Source organism: Diabrotica virgifera, chromosome 6 (genome assembly GCF_917563875.1).
Source record: "Diabrotica virgifera virgifera chromosome 6, PGI_DIABVI_V3a".
Taxonomy (NCBI): Eukaryota; Metazoa; Arthropoda; class Insecta; order Coleoptera; family Chrysomelidae; genus Diabrotica; species Diabrotica virgifera.
Window position 1 is genome coordinate 17617841 of NC_065448.1, and position 18200 is coordinate 17636040.

An 18200-nucleotide genomic window follows, 5' to 3' on the forward strand; every position below is an offset into this window, starting at 1 on the left:
TAGTATTCAATATTAAAGTTTTTATTTCTGCTATTTTCCTTGGTGAGATGTCTTTGGATTTCCCATGATGTTCTGGTACTAGTGTAACGAACGCGCAATTTTTACTAAATTCACAAAAAATAGTATAGGCCTGTCAGAATATTACTAGAGAGCAATGAAAACTCGCAAAGTTTATTAGAACTCTAAACACCAAGAATACGAAATAATAGGCACACGAGTTGCAAGCTAGGCTGGGCAGCACTGACAAACAATGGCATCTGAGTCACGCATTGCCACACATGCGTGTTGTCACTACTGTTAGAGCATTTATTGCACTTTCATAAACTGTAACAAGACAGCCAAATGCAAATAAATCCATTAATATATGATACAGCTCAATTATATACCATTCCTCTAAACTAAAACATTGAATTTTACTAGGTGGCTCTAATAATATGATCACCCACTGTAGGTTTGTCGCACGACAAAAATGAGTAACCCTGACAGTCAGGCTGACGGATTTGGTCGGGTGGTCTTGCTATTCCAACATCCTGACCGTCCGGGCCAAAATATATTATGTCAGGACGCGTGTAGCGTTATTGGCCTGACCTCTGACTCCAACAAGCATGAATAATTGTTCATAAGCTAGACGGGTGGCTTTTGTAAAGCAGTGGACACAAATTACGTGTTAACTATGCTAAGGTCTATGGTCTATAATAAAGAGTACATAATTTACTACTTGGTGCTGTATATTTTAACATGTTGCATTTTTTTAACTCCAATTAAGATATTTAAAAATACGGCTTATACACTTACGGCTTTAAAAATAGGTTTAGAAAAAATGTAAGTAAGATCACAATTTTACAAATACCATTTACCATATTCGTAATACGTTGTTTATTTCGTTCTTTCCGTATGCGTTACCATACAAATGCACAAGTTTAAATAAATAGTTCTTTATTTGATGAATAAAAGTTATTCGACCAATAAAATTGACACATCTAGGTTTCACCAACGTCAAATAATACCTATTTTATTTATTAATCAAATAAATATTTACTCTTCGAATAAATTGATAAGTTAATCTCGTTTTAAATATCTATAACAAAGAAAATTCGTCAGTTTAACTTTAAATTATCAAAATTGTATTGAAACACAATAAAAATATAATGAATAATAAATTTTATTCGACGAATAACTATTCATTGATTTATTTATCGTTGGTGAAACCGGCCCTAAAACATAATACCGGGTGTCCACTTATATTTTCCCCCATTTTAACTGCCTATAACTTCTAAACGGTTCAAGATAGAAATATGCGGTTTTCGCTGAAATGTTTTATTTTAGTAAAAGTTTTGTCTGAATGGATTGAATTTTTTATATCGCTTTCAAATACGAAATAAAAAATGGCGGATTTTTGAAAAAAAACTTTGTTGACTTTTTTTTAATGGAACACCCAGTATATTTTTTTGTAAATTGAAAGAAAAGTCATTCACCTATCCAGCGATATAAAGTTTTTAAAAATCGGTTGTTAAATCACTGAGTAATTAATTTTTAAAATGAGAGGTGCAACGTGGATATCCCATACCTAAATAACATAACTGAGCAAAATGATATTATGTTACGTGATTTCCACATTGCATCTCTCATTTTAAAAATTAATTGCTCAGTCATTTGGCAACCGATTTTAAAAGATTTTATATCGCTGGATAGGTAAATGACCGTTTTTTCAAGACACAAAAAAATATACTGGGTGTTTTAATAAAGAACAACGTTTTTTTTTTCAAAAATCCGCCATTTTTATTTAAAAGCGATATAAAAAATGGTCATTTACCTAAAAACTTGAAGAAACGGTCATTTATCTATCCAGCGATATAAAATTTTTTAAAATCGGTTCTCAAGTGACTGAGCAATTAATTTTTAAAATGAGAGATGCAATGTGGAAATCACAAAACTTGCTTAGTTATGTTATTTAGGTATGTGATATCCACGTTGCACCTCTCATTTTAAAAATTAATTACTCAGTGATTTGACAACCGATCTTGAAAAACTTTATATCGCTGGATAGGTGAATGACCGTTCTTTCAATTTACAAAAAAATATACTGGGTGTTCCATTAAAAAAAAGTCAACAAAGTTTTTTCAAAAATCCGCCATTTTTTATTTCGTATTTGAAAGCGATATAAAAAATTCCATCCATTCAGACAAAACTTTTACTAAAATAAAACATTTCAGTGAAAACCGCATATTTCTATCTTGAGCCGTTTAGAAGTTATAGGCAGTTAAAATGGGGGAAAATATAAGTGGACACCCGGTATATAGGGTGAGGCAGATAACTGGCCTATTAGAAATATCTCGAGAACTAAAGGCAACAGAATCATGAAAATTGGAATAAAGGGGCTTTGAAGGATGATCTATTAAATGAAAATATTTTCATCTCTTTGAAACTTCCGGTTATACCGGAAGTTGCTTATAATTTCGTTTTTTTAAATGGGACACCCTGTATATTTTTACATTTTTGGATTCTCTTCGATGTCTTCTTTCTTAAAATATGAGGTTTTGTAATATTATACAGGGTATTTTAAAAGATAATTACGTTTTTTTATTAATTTCGTAGCAATATTCACACCCTGTAGAATTGTAGTAGTTTGACATCTAAAACTCTACTTACGTTCAAATGATTTTTAATATACTCTACTATTGTTAAGAATCATTAGTATAGCCAAATTTTTAATTTTAGTATACAGGGTTGGTCGAAACTCGGAACAAGTATTTTCTGAGTTTTCTTAAATGGAACACCCTGTATTTTTGTATTGTAGTGAAATGATATTTTACAGTACTTTTTTATTTCTTAAGCATTCCCTATACCTAACTGCTTTAATTTGTGAGTTATTGGTGATTCAAACTAAACATTAATTGCAACAAAAAATACGTAAAATTTTACTAGGTTGGCCGTGAAAATACTCAATCCCAAATAATTTTTCAGAAATAAATACATATTAATCCAGACTGGTCCTTAAAATTACCAATAATGGTTTAGCTATCAAAATACCTACGTAGTTAAGATTGTTGGTGCGATTAACAATTAAGCACAAATTAAAGCAGTTAGGTATAGGGAATGCTTAAGAAATAAAAAATACCATAAAATATCATTTCATTACAATACTAAAATACAGGGTGTTCCATTTAAGAAAACTTAGAAAATACTCATTCCGAGTTTCGACCAACCCTGTATACTAAAATTAAAAATTTAGCTATACTAATGATTCTTAACAATAGTAGAGTATATTAAAAATCATTTGAACGTAATTAGAGTTTTAGATGTCAAACTACTACAATTCTACAGGGTGTTAATTTTGCTACGAAATTAATAAAAAAACGTAATTATCTTTTAAAATACCCTGTATAATATTACAAAACCTCATATTTTAAGAAAGAAGACATCGAAGAGAATCCAAAAATGTAAAAATATACAGGGTGTCCCATTAAAAAAAACGAAGTTATAAGCAACTTCCGGTATAACCGGAAGTTGCAAAGAGATGAAAATATTTTCATTTAATAGATCATGCTTCAAAATCCCTTTATTCCAATTTTCATGATTCTGTTGCCTTTAGTTCTCGAGATATTTCTAATAGGCCCTTTATTTGCCTCACCCTGTATACAGGGTGTTTGGTAAAGAATTGGCCATAGCTTAACCTCAGGTTGCTGAGGTTAAAATAGGCCGATTTAAGCTAACTTACCTTAGTACAAAGTTTATAATAACCGAGATACAGGGTGTCAAAGTTAAACTTTGTTTTATTTAATATTGAATATTTCCTGACAGGCATGAGATATCAACACGAAATTTGGTTTGTGGGGGTTTTTTTGGGACAAGAAAACTAAATTCCCTACCAAAAATTATGTGTTGCCCAGAGGGCGCCACATACGCCTTTCAGCACTCACTTAATACGTTCAATTTTTTTTATCCGTCACTCCGTATAATTTTGACATTAGAATTTTTATTCCCCTATTAGTTTTACTTAAAAAAGGTATACCTTTTTCATCTCCCTAAACTCAACCGTTTTCGAGATAAACGCATTTTAAATCTGCGGTGCAACATAATTTTTAGCATAATATCATTGTATTTACACCAGAAAAATAACTTAAAACCATAAAATTATCCAAAAATGTACAGCAAATGTCTTCAAATGGAATTTGAGATGCAATTACATAAATTTGAGAACTGGCACAATTATTATAGTTTTAAGTTATTTTTCGGGTGTAACTACAATTATATTATGCTAAAAATGATGGTGTATCGCAGATTTAAAATGCGTTTATCTCGAAAACGGTTGAGTTTAGGGAGATGAAAGAAGTATACCTTTTGTAAGTAAAACTAATAGGAGAATAAACATTTTAATGTCAAAATTATACAGAGTGAGGGATAAAAAAATTGAACGTAATAAATGAGCGCTGAAAGGCGTATGTGGCGCCCTCTGGGCAATACATAATTTTTGGTAGGGAATTTAGTTTTCTCGACCCAAAAAACCCCCACATACCAAATTTCATGTTGTTATCTCATACCTGTCAGGAAATATTCAATAATAAATAAAAAAAAGTTTAACTTTGACACCCTGTATCTCGTTAATTATAAACTTTGTACTAAGGTAAGTTAGCTTAAATAGGCCTATTTTAACCTCAGAAACCTGAGGTTAAGCTATGGCCCATTCTTTACCAAACACCCTGTATATTGGTATGTGAAATAAAAAATTGCACCTAGGCTGCAATTAAAAAAAAAATGGAAAAATGCGCTGGGCAGTTGCGCATACGGTTTGTAGCGTGTCCATTATTGCAATATAGTAAAAGTAGAAACGCACCTTATAAAATTTAATGATCTATTTATACGCAAATGACGTGTTAACTATGAGAATTTACTACTTGGAGCTGTATAGTTTAAAACGTTGCACTTTTTGTACTCCCAATTATATGACGGTAGAAATTAAAAAAATACGGCTTATACATATGATGTTTAGACAAAATGTAAGTAAAATAATAATTAAGTATACGTTTTGTCGGATAGTTTGGTCAGGAAGTGTGTAGAGTTGACCCCGACAAGAATGGTCGGAGAATTCTGTCGTGTCAGGAGGTTTGGTCAGAGTGTGTGTAGACAGATAATAACATTATGTCTCCACTTAATAGAGAGAGATAAAAATTATATTTCCTCCTAGTCTGCCGATTGAAACGCGATTGTTTCCGATCGAACCTAACACTGCTTAAAATATAGCCCTGCATTGCCAGGTGTACGATAATTATTATCGTTTATGATAATTTTAACGATGTCCGTAACGTACATATCTTGTGCAACATACACAAACGTAGAAAATAAAAACAAACATTTCTCGGATGCTTAATTTCAAAAATATTAATAAAATTAAAATGAATGGAAGAATTTTATTGAGAAATTTTTTACCTATTTTAATAATGGGTTTTACCACAATTGTTGTTAATAAATTTTTCCAACGCGATAAAGTACAGGGTGTCCCAAAATGAATTTACGGTTTTAAAGAAATAAAACAAACATTCAAATCATTGTAGAACGATTTTAATACACTCGTTAGACACGTTAGAAATGCGGATTTATTGTTGAAACGAAACACCGTTTAAATGCTGGCCGTCTTCTTCGTAGCAGGCCGTTAATCTAAAGCGCAAGCTGCTCCAAACTCGCTGGCACATCTGAATGGGTATGTCCCGTATAGCATTGATAATGCGGTCTTTCAGTTGCTGGATGGTTTCTGGTACTGGATTGGTGTAGAGTGTAGACGATACTCTTTAGGTACCCCCATAGCAATAAATATAAGGGAGTCAGGTCTGGGATCGTGGAGAAAACGGAATATCTCCATTAATGGAAATAACCGTGCCAGGAAACAGGTATGGTATGTTTAACAGTAAATGGTTGAGTTCAATTAGTTACCACTATAAACATCCTGGATTAACCGATAATAGTATAAAAGGCCCAGTTTCAGGTAAAATTTATTTCAGGCTTTATTATGGGAGTACCGTCTATTGAGTATTAATTGTCAAAAGACCAACTCTGTCTACCTCGGTTGCTTATCGCTCCGGGTGGGTCTTAACAATGGGCCAGGTAATAATATTTACGACCGCACTAATTGAACTCAACCATTTACTGTTGAACAAAACAACTGCGTTGATCGACATTGCTGTAGTATGTGCCGTGGCACCACCTTGTTGAAACCACATTCCGTTGACATCATAGCCAGGGAACTGTAGCAAGGATTGGCGTAAACATTTTTGAATCATGGTGATGTAGCGGGCGCTGTTCACAGTAACCGTATGTGCTACAGCTACACCATCTTCAAAAACGTACGGCCCGATTATGTCCAAGGCGGACATGACACACCATACAGTCACTTTTTTGGAGCGTAATTGTCGTTGATGTTTTTGCCGCGGATTATCTTGGGCTTAATATCGGCAATTGTGCCTGTTCACATATCCATTAAGATGGAAATGTGCTTCATAACTAAAAATAATGTTTTCGATACCACTTTCATTCAAAAAATTGTTCATCATTGTCTCAGCAAAAGTTTTCCGTTTTAAATGGTCGTCCGGCTTCAAAAATTGACAAAGCTTAATTTTATAGGGGTGAAAGTTTAAGTCCATCCGCAATATTCGTTGAACTAGCGCGCGTCAATTGCAATGACTGCACATGTTTACGAACCAACCGCCTGGGATGGCGATTTACAGCGCGCTGTACCTTGTCAATATTGTCTGGCGTTCTCGTGGTTCTGGGTCTACCAGCTGGTGTGTGATTTATGACAGAAGCTGTTGCTCGGAATATTTTCACCCAATTGTTCACCAAAGCTGCCGACGATGCATAGGCTAAACGTCTGATATTGACTTGTGCACAAAACGTCGACGCGCCACGGTATAAAAATCGTTCGACTTAAAGAACGATTCAAGCATAAATGCCCGTTGCTCTGTTGGCCACGACAGAGGCCGATTGGCACGATTGGCAATTTTTTAGTAAAAAATCGACCTGTTTCAGCATTTTCACAAAATCCCACGAATGTTACCAAATATCAGGATGGACTCCTTGTAAGTGGCCAACGCCGTATGTAGATTATGTTAACTACTTTTGAAAGTTGTTATATACTCATGGACAAAAATATCGAATATTTTGGAATTTTTCAAATGTTTTGTAGTCATTATTATTTCAAAATAATTTTAGATCTCTGATGTTACTCATATAGTAGGATGATGTACTCAATTGGTTGGAAATCTTTTGACGTTTATTCAGCGTTTAGTGTTATTCGTGCATTTTATCATAAAAAATCTTCTTCGCGTAAAGGAAAAACCATAGTGATTCGGTTATTTTTAGTTTATTTATTAAGTTTAATTAAATATTGTTTTGATTTAACTACGTTTAAACAAAGTATGCCACCAATTCGACACTGCGATGAAGCCCAAGAAGCACAGATTGTAATTTTGTGCGAAGAGGGTATACACAAAATGATGTCGCACGAAGTCTCAATCTACATTTTCGAATACTTAAAAAGGTACCGCGAGACAGGAAATTTTGTACGAAGGCTTGGTCAAGGACGCCCAAGGTTAACAATCGCAATAATCGTTTGTTGGTTCTTAATTCTTCACGAAATCGCTCATTGACATCGATGCACCTCAGAAACGGGCTACTAAATGTTAGACAAGTTAATGTGAGTTCAAAAACAGTTAGACGAAGATTTAAAGAAGCAAACTTAAAGCCTAGACACATATTCAGTAGAATATTCACTGGACACTTGGACAATGGAAACAATTGGAAAAAATGTTTTTTTCACTGATGAGACCAGAATCCTATTATGGAAGCCATATGGTCGAAACCACGTCACAACAGAGTTGGAGAACGATTCGCCACCTGTAATCTCGCCCAGACCGTTAGTTTTGGAGCTGGTAGCATAATGCTTTGGGGAAATATTAGTTTGGATGGGCGCACCACACTTGGGATTGGACCAATGGCTAGTGACTTACGTTCAAAACATCGTGAAAGATCATGTTTTGCCATATGTTGGTTACATTAGATATGACAGATTCATGTTAATGCACGATAATGCTCGAACCAGTGGCGGCCGGTCAGGGTCGGCAGTGCCGACCCACATATTTATAGATATTATAGATTTTTTTAATATTCAATTTAACCAGAGTTCATGTCATTTTTTGTATCTATGAAATTAAAAAAAACTGTCATATAATACAGACTAAATTTTATTCATGGTTTTTAAAAGGATTCGGCCAATCCGAGCGTTAAGTAATTCCTGCGCATAAGAGACTTTTCAAAAAATGAATGATCCGAGCCATTCATCTGACTGTTCGGCTAGCCGACCCCAGCTCATCCGTAACTTGACGATTTACACGTAAAACTCAACGAAAATTATAAGTCGATGGGCAACCAAACATACATTTCTCCCTAGGCATTAAGCAGCAGGTACGGCACATTTAAATCTTCCGGTTTCATTTGGAAGCATCAGCAGAAATTGTAAAAAATAATCACGCCGTTTTACGTCTTTAATTGATATTGTAATTTTTTTTAAGTTGTCAGGAATTATCATTTATTTATAGATATATAATATCGTATAATCGTTATATCATATAATTATCGATAACTAATAAAATTGTTTAATAAATACGATTTGAATTTTCTAATTTACTTTCTGATTCTAAGATATTTAGCGGCATGCCTAAAACAGTACAGAATAAACTAATATAATCAATTAGTTACATTTGGAATAACGTTATTGGACCTGAGATTCTTTAAAACATTTTTTGCTTTTGGCTAGAAGTAGATGAAACTTCGGATTATCATGTCATTTACAATAATTATCAACTGTTGTCCGATACGCGTTACGTGGTAATATTTATGAGATGTTTTTAGTTTTACAGACGTGAGTAAAACCAATAAGGCAGAATATGTTTTTGGTGTTTTAAAGAACAGATTAAAATTTTTTGATATCAAAAATAAATTGGTAGGGCAAACTTGGGCAAACTTACGACGGCGCTGCCGTGATGTCTGGTAAGTTGAACGGTCTCCCAGGCAAAAGTTAAAACTATTGCACCACAAGCTTTATTTACTCACTGTCATGGGAATAGAATGAATTCAGTTTTGCAGGATAGATACGTGTAAAAAAATTAAAGAATATCGTCTTTTCTTTCCAGTTTAGCTCGCCCAAACGGATTACTGTTTTAGAACAATTTGTTTCGAAAAAAATGCAAACAGTTTGTCAGACGCGAAGAAATTTTAAACCTCGGTTAGTTTCCACTGTAGCACATTTTCGTGAACAGCTTTTGGAAGTTTTTTTAATTTATTATCAAAGGCGACGATTTTGAAAGTTGTGATGTGATATCTTGATCCGTGAAGCAATCGGTTTGAGAACTTTATTAAATGATTACTCTTTTAATATTCTTTTAAATATTTTTAAGAAAGTGTTTGCCCAAACCGATTTGATATTCATTGTTGTTCAAAATCAGTCAACTGACATTTTTTATTCCAAAGATAGAATAAGAAAATCTGGTGCAAAATTTTAAAGATTTTCGTAATGATAGTAGTTTCCAATATATACGCAGTGACGATTTGGGTTCGCTTGATATTTCCGAACCCCCCCCCCCCCCAAAAAAGACACAGGCATGATACATATCTCGAAAAACGAGTATATTTTGAAATTTTGGATACCTACTAGTTGGGAAGTTACCTTCGCCAAAGAATTTTCAAGATATTTATTATTACAAATTACTTAAAAATTACGCTGATCCAAATATGTATTTTCAGAAAGTTGGATAAGTTACAACATATGTGTAATTTTATATAGTAAGTACTGCAATTCATTACAACAAACTGATCATCAATTCCATTATTATCACCAACTTCTGCTTTAAATGAACGGGATTTCTCTTGTCTCAAAGGAATCAAAACATATTGTCGAAACACCATGAAACAAGAAAGAATGTCAAGTAAACCAAACAAAAAAATCTCCTATGATGATTTAAGCCTTTTAATTAGATGGTATACCTATACGAGGAGACAAAAAGACCTTGCCGACCCTGTCTCTAAGGCCACGAGCCGCCACTGCTCGAACCACATGCCGCAGCCATAGTGAGTAATTATCTTGATGAGGTCCAAATTCGAAGATTTGATTGGCCACCATTTAGCTCGAATAAAGCACATGTGGGATCAGCTAAAACGCCGCATACGACAAAGAAATCCCGTTCCAAATACTATAGAGCAGCTTCGGCTTGCTGCACAGGATGAATGGAATGTAATTCTCCAAGGATATGTCCAAAATTTACTTGCAAGCAGTAATAAGAGCTAGAGGGGAATACTCGTTATTGATCATGCGCTTGTTTAAGTTAAAAAGACTTGTTTAAGCAATTTAAATTAGCATTTAAGTTTAAAATAAAATAACCTTATTTACCTAACATTAAGCATTATTATTTTCGCAATTTTCTCAGCATAAAAACTTAAAAATTGTTCATTAAACATCGTTAAAATAAACTCTTCGCAAAAAACGACTTGATTGACCAGAAGTTATTTTCAAAAAAATTAGAAAATTCCAAAATATTCATTATTTTTGTCTACGAGTGTATGCGGGATAATGATAGCTGTAAAAGTTGTACATAAAAATATAATTGTCATACCTTGGTAACGACTCCTGTTTAGATGAAGGACTCTTTTTGTTAAAGCTGATTGTAGGAAGAGCAGTTGCTTCCAAAGCATCTAAATCTACTTCTTTTGCCAATTCTTCTGTAGGTGTTAACTGTGCTGCAAGTTTTACAGCTTTGGGCTCATTAAACTAAAAAAAAACAAGTTAGTTTAGAATAGGAAACATTCTACGACATACAGTATATTCAAAATCAAGACGCACTGGAAATAAACAGATTCACGCTAAGACACGTAAGAAGCCATAGGCGTGCGGTTTTGCTTTCCTATTGAATTATTAAAACAATATGTACAATTACATATTTGTTTACTATGAATGCCGAAGATAAAATATGCAATGTTAGTATTATTTTCAAGAAAATTCAATTCAGTAGACGATAATATTTACTGTTATAATTAAAAATAAGCTTCTTTACTGTTAAATGGAAAAAGAAACGTATGATTTGACAAAAATAATAAAGCAATAATTGCAGTAGGTAGTGTTAAACGATTAATTTCACAATATTAGGCAGTAGTACATATTATTATGTTTGAGTTTTTATTTGAATATCAATAAAACTCACGTGATCCACATTACGAATGTTACCAGAAATTTTGTTTAAATCCCATTTTATATAAATTTCGTAATTTTGAATACAGATATAACGTAATTTAAAATGTTTTCATAAACGAAAATTTTATATTAAAAAAATATTGCACTCGGGGGATTGCCGACAGAAGTGAAAACTTCTTAAATTGCGTTGAAATTAAAGTATTGATTTGAGATAATGCTACGAAGTGCCCTTTTCGTTGTCGCCTTGTTTGTTTTATCTATCTTAACATATTCGTTATATCCTCCCCTTTCATTTGCTATGTCGCATGTGAGAATTCGAGTTGTTTATTTTGTACTCGCCAGAGACTTCTTTAAGTCAATAAATAAAAATTTGTCTTATAGTAAATCTATTTTAACCATAATGCTTGATGATATCTCGTATGTAACTATACGTTCATTAACGAAGATGCTGTGTAGTGCTCTTTTGAAAGTCGCCTTGTCAGTGCTTCAAAAAACGAACAAAAAAAAATGCCATTTCGATATCAAAACGAAAGAAATTATTTTAAATATTTGTAATGTGAAATAGAAGAAAATCATACACTAACAATAGATGAGTCGGTAATAAGAGTTGTACATTAGCCAGATGTGTGCAGGCGAAGTATTTGACAGGTTTCAGGTTGTGTACAGAACCGCGTCGAAGAAAGCGGATATTCAAGATTGGCCACGATCAAAAAATATAAGTTTTAACAATTCACTTCTAAAAGTCGAGACTTTTAACTATTGTGAATAAACATAAAAAAGAATACACTAAGTATATTGTAGTTGAAATGACTAAAGAAAAAAATCAAATAGTATTGAGGCTTCCGCCATACCATTGTGAGCTCAATCCAATTGAGTTAATTTGGTCATACTTAAAAAATTAAATTGCAGAGTTGAATACTACTTTTAAATTTTCATTTATGAAAAATACACTAAACGCAAAAATATCGCATAATTTTTGAAACAGAAAAAAGTTTAAAAATAATTTTTAATTTTTAGCAGAATGTTATACATAATACCCGTCTATCGTCTTCTTTAGGTGTCTATAAACCCATAACATTTCAAGTTGAAGCGTGTTTTTGCCGAAAAAAAAAAACAAGAAACAAAACGTTGTTAAAGCAGAATATTTATTTTGGACATTGGTGTTCGAGAATTTGATCTGTGCACTATGTCTGCTTGAGTTTTCAATGAAGAGGTGCGTTCTTACAAAAAATGAGTAATATAACTTCACAACAAGCAGCCCAAATTGTAGGTTTAATTGGAGATGGCCGATCGCAGCAATTTCTTGCTGAAGTTATGGGAATCCACCAATCCAACGTTTCAAGAGTTTTAAGAAGGTATAGAGAAAGTGGAGGATACACAAAAAGACCAGTTCCAGGACTTTCTAGGTGCACGATCCCAGCAGATGAACGTTATTTACAATCAACTATTTTTAATGGGAATAAGCCACAATTTTACCAAAAAAATGATTTTATTAACGTTTCGAAGCCCAAATCGGGTTTCGTTGTCAAAATACAAAATACTAGTATTAGTATATAGTAGTAAAAATATATAGTACAAAAAAATAGTAGTAGTATTTTGTATATTGACAACGAAACCCTATTTGGGCTTCGAAACGTTAATAAAATCATTTTTTTGGTAAAATTGTGGCTTATTCCCATTAAAAATAGTTGATTATAAAAATGCCACAAGGAAATAGCTTCAGAACAACATTAACGTTATTTACATCTGCAGACTTTACGTACACATCATGTTACAGCTAGAAAACCGCAAAATGATCTTTCCACAGCCCGCGGCCCGTAATGTTCGGTTCGTAAAGTGCCAATTCGGTTAGAAACAGATTAAGGGAATTTGGAATCAGAGTCAGAATGACTGCTACTGCTCCACTGTTAACGAGGGTATACCGTATGTCACGTTTAAGTTTTGCACCAGAACATGTCGATTGGGATATTAACGACTGGACTAATATTATTTTTACTGAGGGGTCAAGATGTTCACTTTGTGGATCCGACAGTGCAAAGTATCCATCGGATCCAAAAAGTGCAAATTTTGACTCATCAATAAAAAGAATATTAGTCCAGTCGTTCATATCCCAATCGACATGTTCAGGTGAAATACTTAAACGAAACATACGGTGTACCCTCGTTAACAGTGGAGCAGTAGCAGTCATTCTGACTCTGATTCCAAATTCCCTTAATTTGTTTCTAACCGAATTGGCACTTTACGAACCGAACATTACGGGCCACAGGCTGTGGAAAGATCATTTTGCAGTTGTCAAGCTGTAACATGATGTGTACGCAAAGTCTGCAGATGTAAATAACGTTCATCTGCTGGGTTCGTGCACCTGGAAAGTCCTGGAACTGGTCTTTTTGTGTATCCTCCACTTTCTCTATACCTTCTTAAAGCTCTTGAAACGCTGGATTGGTGGATTCCCATAACTTCAGCAAGATATTGCTGCGATCGGCCATCTTCAATTAAACCTACAATTTGAGTTGCTTGTTCTGACATTATATTACTCACTTTTTGTAAGAACGCACCTCCTCATTGAAAATTCAAGCAGACATAGTGCACAGATCAAATTCTCGAACATAAATGCCCAAAATAAATATTCTGCTTCAACAACGTTTTGTTTCTTGTTTTTTTTTGCAAAAACACGCTTCGACTTGAAATGTTACGGGTTTGTAGACACCTAAAGAAGACGATAGAGGGGTATTAAAACATTCTGCTAAAAATTAAAAATTATTTTTAAACTTTTTTTCTGTTTCAAAAATTATGTGACATCTTTTATGATTAGTGTATTTTTAATGAAGGAATCGCGAGTATTACACCTACAAAATGGCAAAAATTTATACAGCATGTTCAGCAGAAAGTCGAACAAAAGATGTGGGATCTTGACAATATCATTGAGACTGAAGTTGAACGACTGATAATTAACGTAGTTAGTGATAGCAGTGCGCCAGACACTGATTCTGAGTCAAATATCATTTTCCTTAAAAAACGAATGGGGTGCGATAAGGAGCTCAGTTCACCACTAGCAACCCCGTTTCAACCGGAATCTCTTAGATAATTAAGACATTTAACTTTAAAACATTTTACACATTTAATTTAATTTAATTAATTCAAAGCATTACAATAACGAATTCACATTATTTTGTTGTTGGAAAACATCATTCTAACATTTAGTACCTAACATTTTTAATACATTTAGTACATTCTAACTTGATTCATAGCATCATACTTGATGTTAGTACATTCTAACATTTAGTACATTTAGTACTAACATCAAGTACCTACAATTCCCTGGCAAACGCCATAGCTAAAACATTAACACCAAAAAAAAAGTGGTCCAACTAAGTTATTATAAATTCTTACGCGTACAATGGCTACTAAATGATAGGGTATGCTGTTATTTTGCTACAAGGTCTGTTTATACAAGTTTATGACGTAGATGTACTTACATTGTACATACATTGTTAAAATCATGATTTGGGAGTGTTCCTCGTAACATTCATACTGTTGATAACATGTCTTGGTTTGTTTATTCCTAGTGCATCTTTATCGTGTGGTTAGTTTAGATATTTTACCTGTGCATAGCCCAATATTAACTGAGCTATTAATCTTAAATCGTTTTTATTAGTTTTTAGTAATTCCTCCAAACTGTTTGCTGCTACTTGTGGTAAACCCTTTTTGATATGGAATTCAGCTGCTTGCCTCCATAACTGTGAGAGATTTACACCCTTAACCTGGAATTTAAGATATTTTTATTGATTAAGAATGGGAATGTAAAGTGAGAGTCGTGCAATAATTTCACTCGTATAACTGATTCTTATTCGAGTTGAAACGTCTTCTAAAATGATAAAACGTTTAATCATACTATTTACTCATTCGAAAGCCACATAAAAGTTTACTTTACTCCTCTTGTTTTAAAAGTTTCTTTAAAACAAGAAGATTAAAAAATAATCAAATAGATAATTAAAGTTTTCATCATTTAGTCCAAGATTAGCATCTGCAGTTTTTACTGGAAATAAAGAGTATCCTAAAATTATTTGATTGATTTTTCATAACTAAAGAAAGATAAGTATGCGATTTTTCAGATTGACGACGTTATCAGAGTCAAGGCCTAAAGCTTACGAGCCGTGAAATGAGAAAATTGGCAACATTGGAGGTAGTCCGATAGTAGACCATTTTTACTGTTTTTACGTGGAGGAGGTATGCTATTTGTTTGTTTTTATTATATTATTCTGCGACTATTCATTTGTCAGCGCGGAAAACTGCGTGACTTCTTAAAGGTCGCAGAGTGTCATTACTGTTTGATATACAGGGTGTTTGGTAAAGAATGGGCCATAGCTTAACCTTAGATTCCTAAGGTTAAAATAGGTCGATTTAAGCTAGTACAAAAGTTGATAATAACCGAAATACAGGGTGTCAAAGTTAAATTTTTAATTTATTTATTTTTGAATATTTCCTGACAGGCATGGGACAACGACACGAAATTTGGTAAGTGGTGCTGGTATTGTACACCCTACTAAATTACAGTAGAGCGTCGATAATCCGAACCCTAGTAATCCAAACGTTCGCTAATCGGAACGCAAAAAAAATTTAAAATTAAAAAATATGATCGCGGACCGAATTTTTGGATTTAATATGACAATATGGGCAAAATATGACCGCGGATTTTTGTTTTGTTGGTGCAGAAATACATACAATATATTTGTTCATTATGCAGGTGTTTTATTCCTTGTAACTAAAACGTATGTACATATGTACTATGTTTACGAGCTTTGTATGTATTTTGAACAGATGTTTGATAATCCGAACAATTTGATAAGCCGAACTACCCCTGTACCAATTAGTTCGGATTATCGACGCTCTACTGTATGTTAAACAAACGTTTCTGGTTACTACCAGAGGCGTACGAAAGGGGAACGTGAATGGTTGACCCTTCCCAAATTCTACGCCACTGGCGGAATTTCTATTTTAGTGCAATTTTTTTATTCTTCAATACATTATGCAAATAACATACTCTTCACATTCGTAACGATAAAGCCATTAGTTTTCGAGATATTTGAAACTAAATACGAAGGAGCATAATACATTAAGGGGGGGTATGGTTTGAAATATTTAATTTTTTTATTATTTCAAATAAAAGTGCATACTTTCAAGAATAGTCTCTGAAAATTTCAAAATAATCGGAGTAAAATTACCAGAGATACAGGGTGCTGAATATCCCTACCTTCGACTCGCGTTGCCGCGGCTTCGCGCCAGCACGCTTGAGCGTAGTGAGAAACGTTAAACAACTGTTCGCCTTCTCTTTTGTAGATTACTCCGCAATTCAAAAAACATATTCCAATGTTCATCACTTTATGATTTGGCAGACAAATCAGAAGATGAAGATGCAGTTGTCAAAACTTTAAACGCATTTTTCTCAAAACTGCTTTTTCAAATGCGGTGGATATTGTAACTGAAAAACTACTTGACCGATCTACCTGAAATTTTGCATAGATTTTCTTTAGACATTTCGTGAGGTAACAACGTCGAGATATTTTTCGTTTTGTGCTTATTTTTTGTTCAACAATATTAAATCTGTTGGTTTTCACAAAATTTTTATCAAAAATTTCGTATTTTTGACTTCTGAGTGATACCAAAAATTCAAAAATCATTAAAAATAAAAAAACTCGACGTTGTTACCTCGTGAAACTCATAAGCTAATTAAATATTTTTGAATTTTTTGTTTCGTATGATCCAGTGATGAGTTCTGATGTCCACCGCAAAATCCATTTTTTTTGAGCTGCCTGCCAAAATTTGTCGCCAATGGCTTATTTTTCAATATTTTGGATTGAATTTTTTCTTAAATATTCTTTGAATTGTTCTTAATATGTTTATTTAATTTAAAAATAAAATAATTCTACCATGGCTTCGAAAAAAAATCACAAAAATGTGCTCGATATGTTGATTTCAAACCATACCCCCCCCCTTAATCAAAATAAGTGTGCCTTTTCATTTTTAACTTCAAATATCTCGAAAACTAATGACTTTATCGTTACGAATGAAGAGTATATTATTTGCATAGAAAGTTTTCGAGAATCTAAAAATTATGCTAAAATAGCAGTTTCATCATTGGCGTAGAATTTGGGAAGAGTCAACCATTCACTTTCCCCTGTCGTACGCCTCTGGTATTAACCAGAAACGATTATTTAACATAATTTAGTAGGGTGTACAGTACTTACACTTTCTGCCAAGTATCATAAGGATATGTCAAATAGTTTTATAGTACCGGGCACACATAGTTATTAAAGTTTTAAATAAAGAATAAATTATAAAAGAAACATTAATACTTTAAAATAATTTGACATATCCATGTCATACTTGGCAGAAAGTGTAGTCACTGTACACCCTAATAAATTATGTTAAATAATCGTTTCTGGCTACTACCAGAGGCGTACGACAGGGGAAAGTGAATGGTTGACCCTTCCCAAATTCTACGCCAATGATGAAACTGCTATTTTAGCATAATTTTTAGATTCTACAATACTTTCTATGCAAATAACATACTGTTCATTCGCAACGATAGTCATTAGTTTTCGAGATATTTGAAGTTAAAAATGAAAAGGCACACTTATTTTGATTAATGTATTATGCTCCTTCACTTTTAACTTTAAATATCTCGAAAACTAATGGCTTTGTCGTTACGAATGAAGAATATGTTATTTACATAGAAAGTATTGGAAAATCAAAAAATTGCACTAAAATAGCAATTCCGCCAGTGGCGTAGAATTTGGGAAGGGTCAACCATTCACATTCCCCCGTCGTACGCCTCTGGTAGTAGCCAGAAACGTTTGTTTAACATAATTTTGTAGGGTGTACAGTAGCAGCATCACTTACCAAATTTCGTGTAGTTGTCCCATGCCTGTCAGGAAATATTCAAAAATAATAAAAAAAAAAAGTTTAA

The 18200-nt window shown here is 33.4% G+C and overlaps 1 protein-coding gene across 1 annotated transcript in view; it reads right to left on the reverse strand.

Annotated features, from left to right (window-relative positions):
• LOC126886585 (signal recognition particle subunit SRP72) overlaps positions 1-18200 on the reverse strand; it is a 112078-nt gene that overhangs the window by 49316 nt on the left and 44562 nt on the right. The window contains exons 7-8 of the mRNA XM_050653537.1: positions 14836-14994; positions 10659-10813 (exon numbers count right to left, since the gene is read on the reverse strand). Of these exons, the coding sequence (XP_050509494.1) occupies positions 10659-10813; positions 14836-14994 (314 nt within the window). The remainder of the gene's footprint in view (positions 1-10658; positions 10814-14835; positions 14995-18200) is intronic.